The sequence below is a fragment of the Ictidomys tridecemlineatus genome, chromosome 11 (genome assembly GCF_052094955.1).
Source record: "Ictidomys tridecemlineatus isolate mIctTri1 chromosome 11, mIctTri1.hap1, whole genome shotgun sequence".
Classification (NCBI taxonomy): Eukaryota; Metazoa; Chordata; class Mammalia; order Rodentia; family Sciuridae; genus Ictidomys; species Ictidomys tridecemlineatus.
In genome coordinates, this window is record NC_135487.1 from 127,312,795 (window position 1) to 127,334,121 (window position 21,327).

The 21,327-nt window shown below is 54.1% G+C and overlaps 2 protein-coding genes and 1 long non-coding RNA gene across 11 annotated transcripts; 1 reads left to right on the forward strand and 2 right to left on the reverse strand.

Moving 5' to 3' along the window:
• Nucleotides 1-107: 107 nt before the first annotated feature.
• Slc50a1 (solute carrier family 50 member 1) lies at nucleotides 108-2,973 on the reverse strand. Of its 8 annotated transcripts, none has more exons than XM_040287661.2 (6): nucleotides 2,925-2,973; nucleotides 1,935-2,012; nucleotides 1,674-1,797; nucleotides 940-1,101; nucleotides 564-577; nucleotides 108-484 (listed from the first exon to the last, which is right to left on the reverse strand). In XM_040287661.2, exons 2-6 carry the CDS (start codon nucleotides 1,994-1,996, stop codon nucleotides 262-264), a joined length of 585 nt encoding a protein of 194 aa, XP_040143595.2. In that variant the 5' UTR covers nucleotides 1,997-2,012; nucleotides 2,925-2,973; the 3' UTR covers nucleotides 108-261. The 8 variants fall into 8 exon arrangements, with proteins under 8 accessions (XP_040143595.2, XP_040143598.1, XP_013216574.1 ...); XM_040287664.2 differs by lacking the exon at nucleotides 2,925-2,973 and adding an exon at nucleotides 2,670-2,821; XM_013361120.2 differs by lacking the exon at nucleotides 2,925-2,973 and adding an exon at nucleotides 2,267-2,435.
• LOC120890578 (uncharacterized) lies at nucleotides 2,498-19,463 on the forward strand. Of its 2 annotated transcripts, none has more exons than XR_013428244.1 (4): nucleotides 2,498-3,047; nucleotides 3,243-10,429; nucleotides 17,227-17,338; nucleotides 18,381-19,463. It is a non-coding gene; the product is annotated as an uncharacterized LOC120890578 (long non-coding RNA). The 2 variants fall into 2 exon arrangements; XR_013428243.1 differs by having other exon boundaries at nucleotides 3,243-8,090.
• Nucleotides 3,309-9,616, reverse strand: Efna1 (ephrin A1). The gene is made up of 5 exons (XM_005331323.5): nucleotides 9,484-9,616; nucleotides 5,698-5,993; nucleotides 4,515-4,580; nucleotides 4,305-4,355; nucleotides 3,309-4,167 (listed from the first exon to the last, which is right to left on the reverse strand). Exons 1-5 carry the CDS (start codon nucleotides 9,573-9,575, stop codon nucleotides 4,055-4,057), a joined length of 618 nt encoding a protein of 205 aa, XP_005331380.1. The 5' UTR covers nucleotides 9,576-9,616; the 3' UTR covers nucleotides 3,309-4,054.
• Nucleotides 19,464-21,327: the final 1,864 nt, after the last annotated feature.

The following is a 21,327-nucleotide window of genomic DNA, read 5'->3' on the forward strand; positions in this document are numbered from 1 at the left end:
CCAGATACTTTTTCTGAGGCAAACTTACCAGCCTGAGATAACTGGGTTGTCTACCCTCCACCAAACTAGACAGGTTTAGAATCATGAATAAAGAATAAGCCATGATGGGCAGGGGTGGGGAACAGTTTATTTTAAGGCACATTCTAAAGATAAAACCCCAACCTTCATAATTACAAAAGATAATCTCTTAAAAAAAGAAGTGATTTCATCTCTTAGGTCCCACCTGATCTAAGTAAAGCTCTTTCTTTGATCCCTCTAATCTCAAAGTCCTCTTTCCCACAATGTATTGCACCCATGAACTGGGCTCCAGGACCAGCCAAAACAAGGAGCGCGCTTTGGTATCAAGTTGGCACTAAGGTGCCCAGTGGTCAGGTGAACTGCCTCAGGTTTGCAGGAGTTGATAGTTTCTGTCTTGCTTCTGGGGGTACTTCCAGAAAAGCCAGAGGCGGATAAAGCTGGTAAGGATTCCTGGAAGGTTGGGCACCTGAAATCAAAGGGCTGCTATGAGGCGGGAGCCAGTTTTTCACTGTACAAACTTGTCACCCCCTCCGTATTCTGCTTACCATGATGTAAGGATCTTTGAGCCGAAACCCATAGAGGGACCAGGAGGAGGAGGTAAGGAGGGTGGCAATGGTGAGTGAGAAGGAGAGACACTGGGTTGATTTAGTGCGAATAACTTTGGCCTGTGGGAAAGGGTGAAAGACACTCCTGGTCTAGGTATATAGTCAAGCTCCCATCTTGTCCAAGAATTTCCTCAGGAAAAAGGTCAAACACCTTTCCTGATGTCACCAGTCCTCTCCTGCCTCTCCCACTCCCCCTTCTACTGCCTTGACTCTTTCCAGGGTTGTATCTTCCTTTCCTCTGGAGTATAGCCACAGTCTCTGGCTATGGGAGCTTGGTCCTTCTTATCTATCCTACCTCCTGGACACCCCCACTCACCAAATCAGCCAGTGGTGAGAGGTACATGCTGATGGTGAAGACACTGCAGAAGAGGCCCAGCTGTTGCAGCTGGGCCTCCTGGTTAGGCACCAGGAGCCAAAAGTAGCCATAACCCATGAGAAGGACCCCCAGCAGGGTTGCAGTCTGTAGGAGCACAGCACGCTGCAGGTGAAAAAGAGGAGTCTTATTTCCAAATGTGTGGGAGCACTCTGACTTCCTGTTGGAATGACTTTATCCTGCCCTCTCCCATACTCCAGTGGGGAAAGTAATCTTTGTTGCAACCTCTAGTATTACGCTTGTCACAGCCTGTCTCCCATCAGTGACTTGAAGGAGATGTCTTATCCACACAACACTCCTTCTAGGGAAGGGAAGGTATCTTTTTCTGCGAGCTTGGCACACACAGTAGGAGCTTAATAAATGCTTGTGTGATTGGGGAAGATGAGCTCACCATCTCATCCTCAGGCACTGGCCCTGAAGGAGCTCTCAAGAAACAGAAGCCCTTTCTCAGTCTGTTGGGTGGAAGCTCAGGGCACCACTACCAGCCTTGCCAGAATGGGGGGCAATGTGTGAGTCCAGGAAGACTACCTTCATGGAAGAACTGCAAGGCTGGAAGGAGGACCTTCTAGGAAAAGGTGGCAGTGCCAACCTGTTATAGTCTTCTAGGAAGTAGTGTTTGCACTGCCAGCAAGGCAGGGCGTGCACTAGGAAGGTGGGACCCAGGGAGGGCTTTGTACCTTCTGAGGGCTGAAGTGAAGATACACCAAGATATACAGGGTCTGAAGCACAGCACCTATGGCGTTGACCACGATGAGGGTCCCGTCTCCCTTCAAGACCCCGTAACTCAGCCAGCTCAGGTTGCTGCAGGGCGGAGGGGAGGGATACGGCCCGCGGGGTTGAGTGTAGAAGGGTGTCCCCTGGGGCTTTTCCGCGTCCTCCAGCCCTTCCCCCGTCTGCCTCAAGACAGCCTTTCCCAACGCAGCCGTCGCCCCTCTCACTTGATATCCGTGGTGAGAAAGGGCAGGAACTGGACGCTGTCCACGCTCCGGGTCATCTGCATATGTTTGAGGTCCGAGCTGTAAGGGGGTCCCGAAGGGAGGGATGAAGGGTGGGTGGGAGATGCCCAGTACTCACGACCCTCCCCAAGGCCCGCAGGCCGCCCCTCCCTCAGGCTTGCGAACAGCCTCGCCCTTGCACCCCGGTCCCCTCAACCGGATTCCACATTGACCCCGAGTTCCGGACGCAGCCCCGGCTACGGCCACGTCCCTGCCCACTCTCTCCTTTCCTGACTTCCTGGTCCTGCCCCAGTCCGGCCCGGCCGCGCTCTCACAGGCCGGTGGAGAACATGCCGAGGGTGAAGAGCACGCAAGCTCCGGAAAGGAGCGTGTCGGCCGCGCCGCCCGGCCCCATGCAGCCGGAGTCGGATCCCGCGCCCGGCGCCCGGCGCCAGCAGGCTCCGCGGGTAGCGGGCGACGCCGGAGCCCCGCCCCGCACGCTCGGCCCCGCCCCCGCGCGCCGCCGTCCCCCGGAAACCGGCCGAGCCCCCCGCACGGCGCGCGCGCCGCGCCGGAACTCGCACCCCGCCCTCGCGCGCCGCCCGCCTGGGCTGCGCCGCCCGGAGGCCGGGTGCGGAGGTCTCCCTCGCGGTCCCGGCGGATCCCCTCCGAGGATTCGCGAGTTTGTCCCCCACACGGCCGCCCACGTCGGAGCGCCTGGACCCCAGCCTCACTCACGTGCTCGAGGTGTGGTGGAACTCCCGAGCCCCGGCAGCGGGCTTCCGCCTGCCTCCCACCCAGAGCTCCAATCAGGGTCGCGGGTGGCCCGGAGTGTGGGTCTCCCGGTTACCGGAGCCCCTCGTCGCCCCCCCCCCCGACGTGCAGGGATTGCCAGGAAAGACCGCCTTCCTTCGTCAGACGTCCCCCTCCCTCTTCAGCCACAAGGTCGATTAACTGCCCACGCATGCCCCTGTCACTGACCCCTGGCCCAACCTGCTTATTGCTGAGAAGTGTCCTTCCCAGCCTTCCCACTGCTGTAGGAGCTGTGAGGCGGGGCCCATGCCTCAGCTGGCATCAGCTTCCCTGACTCATCCAGACAGCTTGAGTACCTGAATGGTATGCCAAGCCCTGTGCGAGGGAGTGGGAGTGGGGTAGAGGTTGGACCGGAAGAACTTCCAGAATGGGGTGCCCAGTGGAACCCGAGAGACTGCTCAGGGGAGCACTCTGGTCTCCGCACCCTTCTGGCCTGATAAGGGGTGTGTACCTTTGAGAGAATTTCAAATCTGATTGCTTCTGATGTATGTTGAACAGAGCATGGTGCTGCAGGGACGCTGTGGTTACAAGTCAACGTGGAGGGGCAGAAAAGAACGTCCAAAAAAACCAACAAAATGCTTTATTTTGAAACAAAGAATATTGTATAAAAAAAATCCAGTTGTAGAAATCAGCAGACACACAAAAAGTTTACATACAGATACTGTACACGTGGGCCCTGCCCTTTAAGTTACACTAAGAACAGGTTGGCACAGCCTCCCTGCTGGCACAGCTCCAGGTAGTGTGACCCAATACTGGGGGAGGGCGCAGTGCCTGGCTACAAACCTCTCTGTGGCAGCCCCACAGACAGAAGTCTTCTGGGAGATGCTGGTCAGCCCAAGCATGTTGCCTCTCCTGTACCTGGCTCCCTGCAGGAAACTGTCTCGTTTTTCCTTCAGTCAGTTCATCTAGGCATCCTGGCTGTCTCTGGGAGGGGCATCTTTGCCAAGCTCATTGTCCATTACATGGCCTCAGGCCCCTTCCAGCTTTGTTCCTGTTGGACCCTCATCAGGGGCCATCTCTGCAAAGTTTGTTTCTTTGGCTTAAAGGCAGGAATGGCAGGGAAAGGACAGTCCCCACTTCTTTCTCCATCCCTCTGAAGTGGGGGGATGGCGCTGCAGGCTAGTTGACTTCTTTTGGGCTGAAACCCTTAATACTGACCCGTTTTGAGGCTGCTGGGTGGCAGCCTATGCTTGTGGTGGGAGTGGTTCCCAGGGCTGGAGCTGTGAGACAGGCCCCAGGACAGATGAGGTGTGCCTGTCCCTGGCTCCTTGGCCCAATTCCAATCCTTAAGCCAGGTGTGGCACACATCTTCACTGGGTTTGCAGAAGTAGAAGTGGCAGGAGCAGCACAGTCCAGGCAAGAGGGAAGAGGCGGGGGGCAGCACTATGACCAATGCTGTGTAGAACGCGCACTTCTGGATCATCTGCAAGGTGAGATGGAAAATGCCCTCAAGATAAGTGGCCCCTATTTGTACTGGTCCTCAGCCCAATAGGGTCTCCCCAGCCCTTGACTGGCAAAGAAGCCACATCCTATGCCCCAGAACCAGTTGGAGCCACCTACCTGCTGGAAGTCTCTTCTCCTGTGGATTGGCATGAGCCTGAGGACTATGAGCTGGAAGGCAAGAGTGGAAGTAGATCAGGATTGTACTAGGCAAGTGGAGGGGTGTGAGTGCAGGGTGGCCCGGGCAGTGGGACCTCCCTACTATCCCAGATCACTAGACCCAGCCCAGCATAGAGATGGAGGGAGGGGGCCCATGGGCCAGGCACTCACTGATTTTGCTGTTGACTGTCACCTTCAACTTCAGGCAGTGGTTTTCTACGGGGTTGATGGGTACAGCTGCAAGATAAACCCATAGGGAATTAAGGAAAGAATGTTTGAAGAAGAAGTTAACCCAGAGTGTCTGGTCCTGCTTCCTTAGCTCCCTGCTCACTCTAATTCCTCTTTGCCCTCTACTTTTGATTTTATCCTCCTTACCTTTTGCCCACTTCCCTCCCAGTGGTTAGTATAATCTCCCAGCTTTGGCAGTGGTGATGAGAAGACACAGACAAGGACATGGTCCCCTCCATATATTCCATCCTTCACTCCTCTAAGCCTGAAGTTGGATGAGGCCTTCATAATACATTTCTCTTTACCTGGGCTATTTTCTACCACCCCTGCTAAGGGCCCACCTACACAGTGATCCCTGAATCTGTTCTGCACAAAGCTGTCCTTGTGATTCTTATCAACAACAAGCGGCTCTCCTTGCCTTCACGATAAACTCCTCCACACTGCTTATATTCCCACAATCTGTCCTGTCCACGCTCCACACTCATCTTTCTCCACTTCCCTTGTGCCTCCTACTCCATGAGGTTCCTGAAGAGGTCATGCTTGCTTTGCACATGTGTCTGTGCCTAGCAAAATCTTCTGCTTGTCCTAAGCTCTGGAGTCATTTCCCTCATCATCCTTTTCTGTTCCCCCTAGCCTGACAGGTGCACAGGCCATTTTCCCAATGTTCCTGCGCTCATGCCTACCATATCACCCTGTTCTTATGGTCTGTTGACTATGGGTGTTCCTTCCCAACTTCTTTGAAAGCAGAGATTCTGAAATGTTTTCTTTATCTCTGTGCCTATAGTGCCAAAGAGAGTGCCTGCTACACAGAAGCTCACTCCACATTTGTGATATGAATGAGTAAATGAAAACAGAATTCAGGCTTAGAAGGGGTCCTACGTTATTTGACTCTCCACTAAGCATGTCCCTAAGCATATGCTTTGTTTTTAAAATATTTTTTTAAGTTGTTGATGGACCTTAATTTAATTTATTTATTTATATGTGGTGCTGAGAAACAAACCCAGTGCCTCACACATGTGGACAAGAGCTCTACCACAGAGCCTCAACCCCAGCTCCACCAAGCATATGCTTTATGCCACTGTGCCCCCAATAGGTGCACCCATGTGCCTGACTCCCATGCACTCACAGAAGTAGTAATAGTTGTGTCCCTCCTTGAATTCCTGGCTCAAGGGCAAAGATGTGAAGGGCTGAATCTTTTCAGACAGCTTCTCAGGGCCATGTTTGGCCTTGGGCTGGTTGCACCGCCAACGGATCCTGTCCTTGGGTTGGGGCTGGCATATCCCATATTCCTGATGCTCCACCAGGTACAGGGTGTACCGCTCCATGGCAGCCTCTGCCACAGAGTCATCCTCATAATGGGGACAGATAATGTCCACGTAGTCATTCAGCTGCACGTGTATTGTGTAGTCCTCATCCTGGAACCTGAGCATGTGCAGAGTGGGAGGAAGCAAATGGTTATTCAGAAGCCAGGCCCAAGCCTTGAGCCTTAGACTGTTTTCATGACCCCTAACATTTCACTCCAGACCCAAAGATTTTTCTAAAATATCAACTCACAATATTTATGGATCTTTTTTTTTTTTTTTTTTTTGTGGTGCTAGGGATTGAACCCAGGGCCTTGTGCATGCCAGGCAGGCACTCTGCCAACCGAGCTATATCCCTAGCCCATATTTACAGATCTTGATCTCATTTCTCTACTGTCTCGAAATGTGCCCCCAACACCATCATCTCCTAATAGTCTTCCACTTAGTGTGTTTCAGATACAAAAGCATTCAGTAACCCAAGTATTTGCCCAATGATGGGCTTCTAAATATTTCTGTAGCTCTTTCATTATTCTTTTCTCTACCCATAAATATACCCCCAAATTTATTCTACCAGTTGCTTCCCCACCCCCCAGTACTGGGGGTTGAATGTAATTTGCCATTGAACTACATCACCAATGCTTTTATTTATTTTTTTATATTTATTTTTTAGTTTTAGGTGGACACGATATCTTTATTTTATTTTTATGTGGTGCTGAGAATCGAACCCAGTGCCTCATGCACGCTAGGCAAGGGCGCCACCACTTGAGCCACATCCCCAGCCCCTTACCAATCCTTTTAATTTTGAGACAGGGTCTTGCTAACTTCCTGAGGCTGGCCTGGAGCTAGCAATCCTCCTGCCTCAGCCTCCCCAGTTGCTAGGATCACATGTGTGTCAGCACATCCTGCTCCAGTTGCCCCTTTAAATGCTAGTAGATCTCAATCTGTGAAACCTACTGGGGCCATTCTGTAATCAGGACCCAAATAATCCCTTCTCTTCACCATGCTCATGCTGAGCCCCTCATGCTTCTCTCATCCCTCCACCCCACCCCAGGCCCAACTCACTGAGTCTGCCAAGTTTGCTCCTTCCCTCAACCCCTAGACCAGACCCAGACCCATAGATAATGCCCCTAATCCTTTAAATTAAATCATTTTCACCAAGTCATCCAATCTCCCTTTCTTGCTACTCAAATTTATGCCCAGGTCCTCCTCTCTGAGAGCACCCCCAAACTCCCTGTCTGTTTACCTCCAAAAGCTGCCTAGTACCTCACTCTGATGAAATGCTGTTCTCAGACCTGATGCTGCCTGTTTTCTCTGCTCCTCCCCAAGTGGAGCTGTTCCCTTCCCCCAAAGACCCACAGGCTCCAGTCATACTGCCTCCTCACACCCCCCAGCTCCAGACACCTGGCTCCATCCTGGGTGGGGTCCTAGCAGGAGATCTCCCCACACACAAACTGGTCAGTTTCTCTGAATTCCCCTAAGTACAGCCAGACAGACAGCAGAGCTGGCTGCCATCTGGACTCAAACTCAAGCCCTGGGTAAGAGTAGCAAGAGGGCAGGAGGGCAGGGGAGGAGTTAGGTCAAGAGGCCTCAGAGGTGGGCCTCCATTGCCCAGTCTGCATGACCCCAAAGGGCCTGGTTCTGCAGCTTGCCTTTGCTGGAACTAGCTTACTAGGGCCCCTCCCCCACCCCAGGAAGAGAGAGAGAGAGAGAGAGGAGCAGAGGGAGGCTTTTAAAATTCCTCTCTGGAGAGATAAACATAGAAGCCATTTCGGAACAGGTATTTCAGCTCTGGGCCTGGCGTCTTTCCCCCATTCCCGTGACGGGCACTGACTCACTCCTCATCCACCCGCCCCAGCACTCAGGGGAACCTGTGAAAATTTACCTTGTTGAGTATGGAGAGCCCCCAGCCCTCCATACCCCAGGCTTGCCCTGAGCACTGGCCTCCAGGTAAAGGGGACTGACTGGCTGGTCTGAACAGGCAGGACACCTGCCCCTTTGGCACCACTGGGGCCAGGGCCCAGCTCACAGTGACACCACCCTTCTCCCCAAGCTGATCTTGCCTGGGGCCTGGAGATCCCAGGGCCAGTGCCCAGTGCCCTGAGTCACCATGCCAGCCTCACACCCGCCCAGCACATTGCCACCTCATCTCTGCCCCCCAGCTGGGTCCAGCTTGGTTGCCAATGGACTCCACTATAGACTGGCTCCTCTCTAGTCCTGGGTATGGCTGTGTGTGTGGGGTCAGAGGGGCAGGGCAGAAACTGTGCTTGATGGGGCACCATCTCCTCTACTTAGCCCTCACTTGACTCTTGCTCTCCATCTGGGAAAGGGGGCCACGTCGGCGAAGGGAGGGCAGGCGGGGAGGGGGCAAGGAAGAGGCTCCTTCCTGAAAGAGAGGAAACCTGGGAGCTTGGGAACGGAAAAGGCCAGAGTCTCCCCCTCCCTACTCATGGCTTCCTGTCCCCTCCTCCTCCTTCAGCCAACACCTGGCATGGGCATAAACAGGGACTTTGCTCTCTTACTACTAGGAGAAGATTGGGTCAAGGAGGCAAAGGACAAACAACCAGGAGTGCGGAGCAGGAGGGACTGGATGGGCTGCAGTGGCGCAGTGGGCTGCAGTGGTTGGGGTACTGCCCCCAACCCAATGCCACAGGTCCAGAGGAACCTGGCACAGTATCTTTTCTTTAAGGGGACAGGGAGGCAGGCCTGCTAGGGCTCGGGGTGGCTGAGCTGAGTGGTGTTTTCACCACCCCCAGCTGCCAGGCCCTCTGCTCCCTGCTCTGCCCTACCCTCCTCTCCTGTTTTCCTTCAAATGTTGTTCCCGTAACTTCAGACAACTCAAGGGCAAGAACAAAGGGTCAGACAGAGTGTCTTCCTCCCAGTACCATTTGCCTCACAGCACTAAACCTGCCCAGGAGAAATTAACTCCTTCCTGGCCAAAGCCCTTTGTAACCCTTTAAACCCTTCCAGTCCTTCTGACTCTTTCCCATGACCTCTCTCTTCAGTAGGATTATCTGAACCCTCAAAACTGGGTGACTCCCTCAATGTACCCATGCACAGCATGTGCCTCCGGTATGCCATCCCAAAAGACCCCTGAATGGGAGGCTTCTCAGAGTCATCTTAAATACAGAATGAATGCCTAATACCTGAGGCTGGGGTCCCTTCTCAGGGGTCCTTTCAGGGTTAGTCTCATTGAGCACTGTGCTCCCTTTTGATGTCACATCAGGTACCTGTCAGTATGGACAGATGCCCAAGTGGCACACAAGGAGGACACAGATTCCATGCTTGGGGGGCTTAGAATAAGATCCCCGGAGGCCAGGGGGGTCAGTCTATACTCAGGAAGCTCAATATGGGTCCCTCACTTCAGAGTGACAAGGGTGCCAGAGGGCAGGAAGGGAAGGGCAGAACTAGCACCGTACAAGCAGACACCGGCAGGTTCCTGCCCGGGGTGGGGTGCTCCCAGCTAGAGGGAAAGTGAAGGGGAAGAAAAGCTATAGAATTCCTCCCGCCCGGGGTTGCCTCCCCTAGGCTCAGGTCAGCGGCTGGCCAGGACAGTTACCCTGGGGAGGGGCAGTGCCGGCGTCCAGGCTGCCAGCGGGAGACTCGGGGCTTACTTGGGATTTGAACTGTTCCAGAAGACGGTGTAGCGGTCAGCAGCGGCCAGACTGCAGCACAGACCCAAGACAGGGGCCCAGAGGAACTCCATAGCGCGGGGCCTGGCCAGGCCGGGCGAGGACGAGGGGCTCCTTGGGGTCTGGGTTCACGCTGGTTTTCTCCGCGGCGAACTGAGCACAGCGCTCACAGCTCTGGCCCCTTCGCCTGGCGACTCCGCCTTTTGGGCCGGCGCCGCCCGACACCCCGCCCCGCCCCCGCCCCGCCCGGCGCGCGGCTGCCCCGAGGCTTGGGGGCTGGGGAGGTGGTGGAGGAGGGGAGGGCAGCTTGGGGAGGAGGGCAGCTTGGGGAGGAGGGCAGCTTGGGGAGGAGGGCAGCTTGGGGAGGAGGGCAGCTTGGGGAGGAGGGCAGCTTGGGGAGGAGGGCAGCTTGGGGAGGAGGCCCCGGGTGGCGGAGGGAGGGGAGAGCGCTCTTCTGCTCCCAGAGATCACCCCAGAGCTGCGAGTTTGCTCACTTGGGGGTCTGCCTGAAGCTTTGTGGGCTTTGTGGGACTGGGCGCCGTCTCCTGCTGCGGAAAGGAACAAACTCTCACGTGCGGCTTTGCGAAGGCTCGTGTGCAGGACCCGGCTTCGGCGCTCGGTGCAGATCCTGCAGGGCGAGAGGTTGTGGATCTGCCCACACCTTTCCGAGGCTCACAAACCCAGTCTTCGGCGCCCGAGTTCCCACACTCTCCTCCTGCCCCCTCCCCCCCACCATTCCCGGACTCTGCGCTTGGCTGCCCCTCCCCACACACACGCGGCTGTTTGTTTTTGTTGGGTTTGTCAATGTTGTCTTTGTTCAAGAGATTGTGTCATCGCCTGGATGCCGGGAATAAAGTGCGACGCTGTGTGTGATCAAGTGTGTAACGTGTGCGGCCAGAGCTAAGGGATCCTCTGTCCACTAGTGCCGGTGCGCCGTAAGGACACGCGGGACCCAGGACCCGGGAGGGTGTCCGTTGTTGTTTTTAGATGAGAGAAAGGCCACCGTGTGTGTGACATCACATGTGTGTATCGTGCGAATGGGCTCTTGAATATGGACTGTGAAAATCTGGGCTTGAAGGGTGACAAAGTAACCAACACATGTACATCTGGCGTGTGTAAATACGTGTGATGGCGCGCAAGTGTGAAAGCATTTGTGACTAATATCACAGCCGCGTGTGTGGAAGCATGTGAAACTCTTTGACATACGCATGCTAATGTTTGTGAACAGTGTGTGAAGACCAGGGGAAACGTGTTTGGGCGTGCAGAGGGGGTGGGGCGAGGTGGGGGCAGGGATGTGTTTGCGCAGCGTCCCGGGGCTGTGTAGCTGCATTTGGCTCCATCTGAGCTGGTCTCGCAGTCAGTCGGGCCCCAGAACCCAGCTCAAGTACCCGGCTCTGGCTCCCTCCCCCGTGCCATGTAAACAAACCCACTGGAATTCGCCTCTCGGGGCTGTACTCCCAGGCGGGATCTCCAGCCGTCTGGAGAGGGGTTGGCAGGCGGGTGTCGCCTCCTGGGGTGGAGAGGGTGGGCAGGTGTTTGATTAGGCTCGAGTGTGTGCCTGGAGCTGGAGAGCTGAGTGCTGTGTCTGCAGGCTTGGTGGTTTATGTGTGTAGTTGTGTACCTGTGTGCGCCACCGGGGTGGTGGCGTGTGTCTGCGTCCCTAACCGGCTCTTTCTTGGGGCTGCGTAGCAGGGGAAGCCCCTGACCCCGGGCCCCTGGCCGTTCGGGCCCAGCTTCCTTGGTTCCCAGGCTGTTTCATCCTAGTCTTTTACGGCCAGGCCTGGCGACAGCCCCTGTAATTACGCGGGGCCTGGACGCCGCGGCAAGTCCCGCGCTGACCCCGCGGGGGAGGAGTCTGGAGCCGAGAAGGGCTCCCGCCGGCCTCCTCTCCGCCGCCCCGGGGTGAAGCCGCAGGAGGTCCGACTCGCTGCACTTACGATAAATATCTACCGTGCGGAGGTCAAGTAACCCCGCGATGGGTCAGGGTCATCGCCCTCACCCTCACCTCACCCTCACCCCCACGCACACCTGCCGCAGGCTACGTGCCCAAGCCTCACGTCGATCGGAGGCGCGGCCGACCCCACCCTCCCGGGCCGAAGTCTGTCCTCCAACAGGCCCCAGGGCGGCACCTCACGCGCTTTTTGCTCACCTGGGTGTCGGCCTCCCGCGTGTCCCCAGTGAGAGTACCGCATCCTAACCAGCCCACGTGTCCCATAAGAGCAGGGATTTTGTTTTGTTCACTGTATTAGTAGCGCCTAGCACAGCACCCAGCATATGCAGTAGGTGGGCAACAAACGTTTGTGGAATGAGTGAGGTCACTCACTGTTGAGTAAAGGTGTTAAATGTTGCTCTGAAGAGAAACCAGTACAGGGGTTATAGGGCAGTGGACAGTGATACTCTTTAGAGAGGGTGGCCCAAGACTGTCCCCTAGAGGAGATGGCTTTGGGTCGAATTCCCTTTTTTGTGACGCACCGAGCGAGTACGTGTGGGGTCCTGCGCTCCTCGGCTTGGGTACAGCAGGTTCGAACTCGCTGGGCCCAGTCTGGCGGGACCACGTCCGCTCCGCCCCGCCTGCGTCTCGGTGGAGAGGAGGTGGTGGGGAAATCAGGTCACAAGCAAGTCGCGGAGACCTCCTTCCCTGATTTGGCGCTTTCCCAGCATTCTCACTTTAGTCCTTGATCTGTCACTCCTCTGTCCATGTGTTTGTGTTGTTCATCAGAAATAAATGGAACACTCCGAGACACAGGCATTGCGGTGGGCACCCAAAGTGCAAGGGTGAATCTAAGATAAAAATGCCACTCCAGGGGAGTCCGCGATCAGTTTTGGCATATGCTTTCCTGAATTCGGGAAGTAGAGGAAATCGACAAGCTCCCGCCAAGACAAACTGGCTAAATGCCGTGCTCCGACCCCAACCACACACTTTCTCTCGGCCCCGATCCCTCTTGGAACCGCGGCGACGCCTGGTGGACGGAGAGGAGGGTTGCAGGCACTGTGCAATTCAGAGGCAACCTAAGGGTCTTGGAACGCAGGGACCAACTCTGGGCCCCTCTTCACTCCAGCCCCTGGCTTGACTAGGCGGGTCTGGTCTTGATTTTTGCTTTGGGCTACTTCTCCCTGAAAAGTTGTGTACCTGCGTTGGCTCTCAGCACCGCCAACCCCAGGCAAACATCTGTGCTCAGTGTCTAGAACTTTAGTCTGTCTGTGTGTCTATCTGGGAAATTCCCTCCGTGAGTCCTTCCTGGGAATTCCTGAGGGGCTGGGTTAAGCCTCTGAAGCCCTGGGGGAGGGCTTGCCCCCACCTCCAGGGAGGGGCTGCCCACCTGTGGGTTCAATGCCCGCCTGCAGGCAGCGTTTCCAGTCTGGAACAGGCACCACGGCTTGATTGCTAGTGCTTTGCTCTGTGCCCTGTGGTTTGGCATGGGGAAGGCCAGAGCCTCAGGGCCTTGGGGCGCGTCTTCCCTGGCTCAGCCCCAGAGGGCATCTCTGGGTAATGGGGTGAGGCAGCAGCGGGAGGGGCGGGCCCTAGACTGGATCTGCCTCTGTCCAATCCCTCGGGTCATTTTGAAAAATAAAGTGCATGTTTTCCAGGCAGTGGAGGTGGCGCACACCTATAATCTCTGTGTACTCCAAAGGCCGAAGCAGGAGGCTCACTAGTGGAGGCCAGGCTGGGCAACTTAGTGAGACCCCATTTCAATATTAAAACAAACAAACAAACATAAGGGGCTGGGGATGTAGCTCAGTGGTAGAGCACTCCGGGTTCAACCTCCAGTGCCTGAATAAATAAATAAATAAGTGCACATTCTCACTTTATTAGTAATGTGTCCCTGACTCCAATGTGGCTGCCGCAGCCAGCCTGAGAACCATCTGTAAGCTACAGGGGCCCCAGAAAGAAGGGGTGGGAGCAAAAGTTCTAAAGCTCTCCTCCTCCTCCTCTTCTTTTTCTTCTTTTCAAGGTTCTCTCTTATCGGGTAGGAAAATTTTGGCTGGGGGTGTTGCTAAGTGGTGGAATTCACGCTTAGCCTGTGCAAGGCCCTGGGCTTTATCCCCAGCACCCAAAATAAGTGGAAAGTAAATCTTCCCAGCTTCAAGGAACAGAACTGGCTCAAGTGTCCGGGTGCCTCTGATTGGGGCTGCCGCAAAGGCCTCCGTTTGCAATCACAAACCTGCTGGGTTCCCTGTAGACACCGGGTTTCTGTTAGCAGGGGTGCATGACTTTTGGGGAGCAGGGAAGACTGTGTGCCACAAACACGATGCATTTGAGGGGCCAGTGGAGCTTCTTGAGGAAGGTGCCCAGAGGGCATCCATCTGGAGATGAGGGTCCGGAGCTGAGGAGGACAAGAAGCTCAGAAGAGCTGTTGCGTTGGGATGTCAGGGCCAACCTTGAGGCTCATGAGAAAGGCTTCTCCTACAATGTCTGAGGCCCAGAAGATGAACTAAAAAGGAGCAGCAGGCTGGAATCCCTTCCTGTTATTAGTGGGAGAAATCCCTCCAGCCATCTCCCCAGCTTTGGAGCTCCATCATGGAATCACTGGGTGAGGGGTAGACAGGAGGACCTTCACCCCTAGTGCACTGCTAAACCTCCTTCCTTCTTCCTTCTCTTCTTCTCTTTCCTCCTCCTCCTGGTCTTCCTTCTTTTTTTCTGTACTGGGGATTGAAACCAGGGACACTTTACCACTGAACAACATCCCCAACCCTTTTTTTTTGGGGGGGTGGGTACTGGGGGTTGAACTCAGGGGCTCTCGACCACTGAGCCTTATTTTGTATTTTATTTAGAGACAGGGTCTTACAGAGTTGCTTAGTGCCTCCCTATGGCTGAGGCTGGCTTTGAATTCTTGATCCTCCTGCCTCAGCCTCCTGAGTCTCTGGGATAATAGGCATGAGCCATGGCGCCTGGCCCCAATCCTTTTTTAAATTTTATTTTGAGACAGGGTCATGCTAAGTTGCTCAGGCTGACCTCCAACTTGGGATCCTCCTGTCACAGACTCCTGAGTCACAAGGATTACAGGCATGCACCATTATGTCTGGCTCTGTCTGTAATCTTTTATGATAACACAGTACAAGAGCACAAGAGTTAGAGATTTATTTCAGAAGCATTACTTTATTTATTTACTTTTCTTTTTTCAGGGCTGGGGATTGAACCCAGGACCTCATGGATATAAGGCAAATGCTCTACCACTGAGTTAGGTTCCCAGCCAGGGGTTACATTTATGTATAGTAATTACAGAATTGCATGATCCGTGCGGAACACCAGGAAAACACAAAGGAAGAAAATCCCTCATAGAAGCTCAGTCTCGGGAGCAAGCACACTTCTCGATTCTTTTCTCAGGGTTCTGTGATTTTTTATGGTAAATATCTTGGAGAGGTTATAGTTTAACACCCGTGTTACAGCCAGCTTGGAATCCCTTACATTTGTGTAACGTTTTACGATGGCCCAGTATTTTCAGTTGTACATTTTATCACATACTATTTCATCTTTATAGACTCCTACACACTGTGAGGTGGGCAAAGGCAGGAGCTGCGTCCCCTCTGAGCAGGAGGGGGGACTCAGGCCCAGACAGGACAGAGAATGATTTCTAGCACTCTCATAGATGCCCTTAGTGTGTATGTTAGTCAGTTTTTTTCATCTCTCACAATACAACTTCAATGAGGGGAAGCTTGTTTGGGATTGTGGTTTCAGAGGTCTCCGTCCATAGACAGCTGACTCCATTGCTCTGAGCCCCAGGTGAGGAGCACGCGGTGGGGAAGGCCCTGGGTAGGAAAGCAGCTCTGCTCAAGGCAGAGTCAGAAGGCAGAGGCTGGGGGCAGGGCCACAGGGACCATGCACCTGTCTAGGGCACCCCCCTCTGCAGTAAACCACCTCCTCTGCCGCACCCCACCTGCCTTCAGTTACCGTCCAGCCGGTCCATTCAAACTGGGGTGGACTGATGAGGTGACCGCTCCCATAATCCCATCATTTCCCTCTGACTATCCTGCGTCCACGGGAGAACACCTCAGACCCAAACCCTAGCGTGGGGCTTGGATTCGCCCTGCCCTGTTTCTTCCATCCCCTGCCGCCTGGCTGTTCTGGGGATAAAGGGAAGGCTGTGGCTGAACGTGCTGACTCAGCTGTGAGCAATTGGAGATTGTTCATAGACAAGAGGCCGGCTCCCTCCAGACCCAGAGCTCCAGGTGTGGGCAGTAGGGGAGAGGGCAGAGGGTGGGGGGTCCTAGAGGAAAAGTGAGGGGGTTCGTGAGGTTCTTTGGACAGGTTCTGAGCTGCAGTCCCTGGGGGCTTAGGTCTGACCTGGCCCATCCCTGCAGGCGGTAGATATCCAGATAGAGGCTTCTTGCTGGCTGGCGCACAGGAAGCCAGATAAGGTAAAGTGTAAATGGAGGCTATGCAGAGGTCTGGGTTTGGGTCCAGGTGGGGAAACTTATTTAAACTTTTTTTTTTTTTTTTTGGTACCGGGGATTAAACTCAGGGGCACTCGACCACTGAGCCACGACCCCAGCCCTTCCTTGGTATTTTATTTAGAGACAGGATCTCACAGAGTTGCTTAGCGCCTCTTCATTGCTGAGGCTGGCTTTGGACTCATGATCCTCCTGCCTCAGCCTCCCGAGTTGTTGGGATTACAGGCCTGTGCCACTGCGCCCGGTAACTTATTTAAACTTTTTGAGCCTCTGTTTTTGTTTTGTTGTTGTTTGTGAAATGGAGCAATGTGGAATTATTAGAGCAGTTGAATGCACTAACATACAAGGGGATCCGGTGCGAAGCCGGGAGGGTACGTGTCTCTAGGCACTGCATGGTCTGAGCCTTCACGGGTTCATCCGGTTGATGCTGGGAGTCCTTAGAATATCAGGAAAGCAGGGAAAAGGGGTTCCAGGAAGATAAACCTTTACCATACCAGGTAATATGTGACAAATGCACAGGGACATGGCAGCCAAGAGTTCTGAGGTGCAGAGGGTGCAGAGCCATGGGTGGTGGAAAGGCTTTTGAGGGTTCCCTTGGTTAGAATGGTGGGTAGGGTCACCCCATGCCCAGAAAACTCCAGGCCACAGTGCCCGGCTCTGGCAGGGGTGGGGGGGGCAATGACCTTGGAGCCTGTTCTGGTCCCCTCCCCAGTCCTTCTTCCGGTCCTGCACCAGCTGGCTGCCCTGACCCTTCCTGTCCTCTTGTTCATGGCCTGGGCATCATCAAGTTTACCAGCCAAGCGTCAAGATGGCCGGGTCCTGGGGATCCTGACCTGGGTCTTGAACAAGAGTGGGAGTGGACTAAGAGTTGTTGGGGGAGAGTAGAAAGGCCTAGAAGGGAGACGCAGCTTGGGTGGGGGAGCAGGAAGGGCACAGGAGCCGCCTGGGGAAGAGGAGCAGAGGAATGTGGTGAACAGCCTTCGGGGGAGCCTGTGGGACTCAGAAAAAGGGCAGTATCCCAGGAATCCCACACCCCCAGTCAGGAAGATGCTCGGGCAGATATGGGGGAAATGGCCTGGAGGCAAGGCCGGGGGCTTTCTAGATGGGACTGGAAAAGGGCGCTGAACCGAGCCGAGGGGTTGAATTTGACTGGGGACCCCCTGGCCCAGGGTCTTAAGGCGGAAAGATAGGAAAGGGTTCGATATTGGATAATGGGTCTAGGTGCCCTGGGAATAATAACAGCATCAGCGCACACTTACAGAGCACACTCTCATCCCAGGCTCCTTGGAAGCACTTTGCGTACATTAGCTCACTTCATCTTCACACTCATTACAGGAGTAGACAGTCTTATTACCCTGAGCTTACCGAAGAGCAAACCGAGGCAGCGGAGATGACGATGTCCTGGAGATCCACAGCCAGTAAGTGGCAGAGCCAGGTTTGTGACAAGGTAATCCAGCTGGGAGTCCTGTTTGACCACTGTCCCATGCTATCCAGCTTTGCTAGAGAGGGACGGTGAGTGCTAGTGGAGGCCCCTGGGGCACGGAAAGCAATGATCTCTCCAGAATGCTGCAGACATTTGCAGGGGGGTGCCAGGTGGAGAGACAGGGTTTTCCTTTGAGAACCAGGAGCCCAGGTAGGAAGCAGGATCGTGAAAGCTGAAAAGTTAAATACTTCATCACCAGCTTCTTTTTTTTCTGAGAAAGCCTCGCCAATCAAACACTTCTGTTCTGGGACCTAAAACAAAGGATGGACTTAGGCACACGTGAAACTTGGATTTCATTTGTCACAAAACTCTTCTGTGACCCTGGCACAGTGCTGGCTGTGTCCCATATGGCTCATCCCCCAAGGCAAATCTCACCTCCCATGGTTGATATACTCAATTCTTTCCAGCAAATTCTTTTCTTTTTTGTCCTGGGGATTGAACCCAAGGGTGCCTTGCCACTGAGCCACATCCCCAGCCCTATTTTATATTTTATTTAGAGACAGGGTCTCACTGAGTTGCTTAGCGCCTCACTTTTGCCCAGGCTGGTCTTGAACTTGTGATCCTCCTGCCTCAGCCTCTCTAGTTGCTGGGATTAAAGGTGTGTGTCACCATGCCAGCTAACAACCAGGTGTTGACTAGGGGGAGTCTGGGGGTGGTGGCGCATGCCTCTAATCCTAGTGGCTCCAGAGGCTGAGGCAGGAGAATCCATCACAAGTTCAAAGCCAGCCTCAGCAAATTCAGCAAGACTCTAAGCAACTTAGCAAGACCCTGTCTCAAAAACAAAAAAGGCACGGGGGTGGCTGGGGAAGCGGGGATGTTGATCAGTGGTTAAGAGCCCTTGGGTTCAATCCCTGGTACCAAAAAATAAATAAATAACGCCCACCCATAGGCTCATGAGGAGGATTAAATGGGATAATGTATGTAGTTAGAAGGGCTAGTGGGTCTGGCATAGGCAAGGACCTTGGGATTAGTTCTTATTATAGTAATTATGATTTTCATTTTGTAGGACTCCGAGATAACCGCACATTTCGGCTAGCCCCTGCCCCTGACTACTGACACAGGGCCTCCAGTGCTGGGCACACCTCCACTCAGATGTTGCTGATGGCTCCCAAGGGCGCTTCATGTGGGCTCATAAACTTGCTCTGTGCTTAGAGCACAGCAGGTGCAATGTGTCCTGCTGGAGGAGGAGGGGCAGCAGGAGTCTCTGCCCTCCTGTGTCACCTCAGCTGATTCCATCCCTGAAGCCCCTGGGTTTCCCTGAGGCTGGACTGAGGACGGCTTTGGGTGCTTGCCACCCTGCTGTGCTGCAGTGGGGTTCTTATCTTTCTGGGAGCATCCTGGGCCTCTCTGGCTCGCACACCCCTGTGAGGCGCTCTCCTGACAGTCTGAGGATTCTGAACCCAGTGTTCTTACAAGCCACCAGGCTCTGATGAATGTCTTGTCGTGGCCCCTCCGGGACAGCAACCTTCTGCAGACGGATTCCTCTGCAGAAAGCTCGAGCAAGGTCAGGGACGAGTCCTGCTCTGGGCAAGGGCAGCCAAGGAAGACAGGACAGGGGCTGGGGACCCCGCCGCCAGCCTGCCTTCAGCAGGTGGGTCTGTTCATGTAGGGTGGGGTGGGCCCTCCCTCCAACTCTGGGCTGCGTTTAGTCACAAAAAAAGCTTCCGTCAGGCTGTGAGGCTCCAAGGCCCTCATCAAACCCAGTCATCTGGCGAGGCGCGGTGGCCACACCTGAAGTCCCCGTGGCTTGAAAGCATCATGGGTTCAAAATCAGCCTCAGCGGTTTATCAAGGCCCTAAGCATCTCAGTGAGACCCTGACTCTAAATAAAATGTAAAAAAGGCTGGGGATGTGGCTCAGTGGTTAGTTACCCCTGGGTTCAATCACCAGGATCCAAAAAAAAAAAAAAAAAAGCCAGTCACCTGGCTCAAACCTTTACCAGGTCAGGGACATATCCAAGACTCTTCCTCCCTGTGTCTCTCACTGTCTCCTACAGAATCCTGCGTGAGAAGGGGGCTCGGGGACTTTCCTTGGGAGATGGAAAAGTTCTTTATCCTGTTTGGGTGGTGGTTCCAGGAGCGTAGACATCTGTCAAGCTATAATTGACCTATATTCAGGCAGCCCTGGGTAGCTGTGAGGGATTGGTGCCAGGATTCCCCAGGGATGCTCAAGTGCCTTCCATAAGACAGTGTAGCCTTTGCGTATAACCTATGCACATCCTCCTGGATGGTTTGAATCATCTCTGGGTGACTTACAATACCTGATACAATGTAAATGCTGTGTAAATAGTTGTTATAGGGTATTGTTTAGGGAATAATGATGAGGAAATAGTCTATCCCTGTTGAGTACAGACACAGGTATTTTCTGGATATTTTCCATCTGCAGGTGGTTGAATGTATAGATGAGGAAACCAAAGGTACGAAGGGCCAATGGCACTTAAAACATGTGACTCTTCCTGCCTGAAAATCACATTTCAGTCACAGTGGACAACAAACAGCAGTGGACACAGGGGACTGAGGCTTAGCTCCTCTCTCAAGAGGGCTCTGTCCTAACCCTGCTGCAGGGACAGGGACTTTTCCCCTGTCCCCAGCTGCCCTGATTCTAGGAACTGTCTGATTCACGGCCAGGAAACCCTTCCTTTGAGATGTTTCCTCCTAGGTCCACCCAGAACCTGCCAAATGGTGTTGTCCCTGGCCAGGTGACTGGTGGGCTGAGGAACAAGGAAAGAGCCTCCTGTCCTCTGGCTACAAGGAGTGTCTACAATAAACATAATAATTAAAAAAAAAAAAAAAAGCCAGTGAACCCCAGCAACTCGGGAGAACGAGGCAGGAGGATGGCAAACTTGAGGCCAGCATCATCCTCTTAGCAAGAAGCTGTCTCAAAATAGAAAATACAAAGGGCTGGGGTGTAGCTCAGTGGTAGAGCACCCCCCTGCCCAGAGCCAGTGACCACAGGACACACAGCTGACAGGGAACCTCAGGATGCAGAGCAATAATGGGGGAAAAAATCAAGACAAACAATCCCCCCAATCCCTCCTCCCAACTTGGCATAGAAAACCCAGCTGCCCTGTCTGGGTGGGATGTAGAGCAGGCCTGTTTGGGGTGATATTTATATAAGGGGCTGGGTTCCTCCCTCAGGCAAGTAGAGCAAGCTGTAAATTTTGAAGGCACATTTTAAAATTGTTTAAAACCCTCCCGATGCGTTTCCTGTCTGGCGGGTGAGCAGGCGCTGTTGCGGGGAGCCTGTGTGGCCTGGGGTGGTGTTAACGAGGGAGCGGGGTGGGAGAAGGGGTCTGTTGTTGGTCAGGGTGTGTGTTCCTGGGGTTGGAATGCAGTAAAGGGGGCTCGGTCCCCAGGAGGGTGCTTTGGTTCGTCTGAGAAATTAGCATCTTTTAGAAACCCACCTATTATAAATCATGGGTTAAAGGCCTCCAGGGCGAATGATGCAGGCCTGGGATTCCGACTTCTGAAGCCAGGAGGTGCGACAATATTGACAGGCTTCCCAGCTCCGCGAGGGGGCCGGAGGAGGGCCGTGCGTGGCCTCCACCTTTGCCTAAGCTGTTCCCTCTTCCTGCGAGGACGCCATCGCCAGCTGTCAGGATCCTACTCATCCTTCCCGCCTGGCTCCGCACCACCTCCCCACAGTGCGGATTAATCACTCCCTCTTCTGGGCCCTGTGACATTTTGTCTCCTCCAATGTTTACTTTGATCCTTCTCTTCTGGAAATCTAGCCCAATGTGTGTCTGTCCCCATCGCACGTTGTTTGAGGACCAGAACAGTGTCCTTCCCTGCAGCTCGGCGTGCCCAGGGTGGGAGCCGGGTCCATGTTTGTGAGTTAAGGGTGGTTGTTGTCTTGTTCTTTCAAAAGAGAATCCCTTTTTTATTTTATTTTATTTTATTTGTACTGGGAATTGAATCCAGAGGGGCTTTATCATTGCATCCTATCCCTAATCTT

Bases quoted from the DNA above. Each gene is read 5' to 3' on its own strand.
- Slc50a1 (XM_013361120.2), bottom strand. From the start codon at position 2,346: ATGGGGCCGGGCGGCGCGGCCGACACGCTCCTTTCCGGAGCTTGCGTG. The intron at 1,798-1,934 runs GTGAGAGGGGCG...TCCGCCCTGCAG, and splicing joins TTTCTCACCACGGATATCAA to CAACCTGAGCTGGCTGAGTT. The intron at 1,102-1,673 runs GTACAAAGCCCT...TTTCACCTGCAG, and splicing joins TTCACTTCAGCCCTCAGAAG to CGTGCTGTGCTCCTACAGAC.
- Efna1 (XM_005331323.5), bottom strand. From the start codon at position 9,575: ATGGAGTTCCTCTGGGCCCCTGTCTTGGGTCTGTGCTGCAGTCTGGCC. The intron at 5,994-9,483 runs GTAAGCCCCGAG...GCACATGCTCAG, and splicing joins TGGAACAGTTCAAATCCCAA to GTTCCAGGATGAGGACTACA. The intron at 4,356-4,514 runs GTGAGTGCCTGG...CTTGCCTTCCAG, and splicing joins GACAGTCAACAGCAAAATCA to CTCATAGTCCTCAGGCTCAT.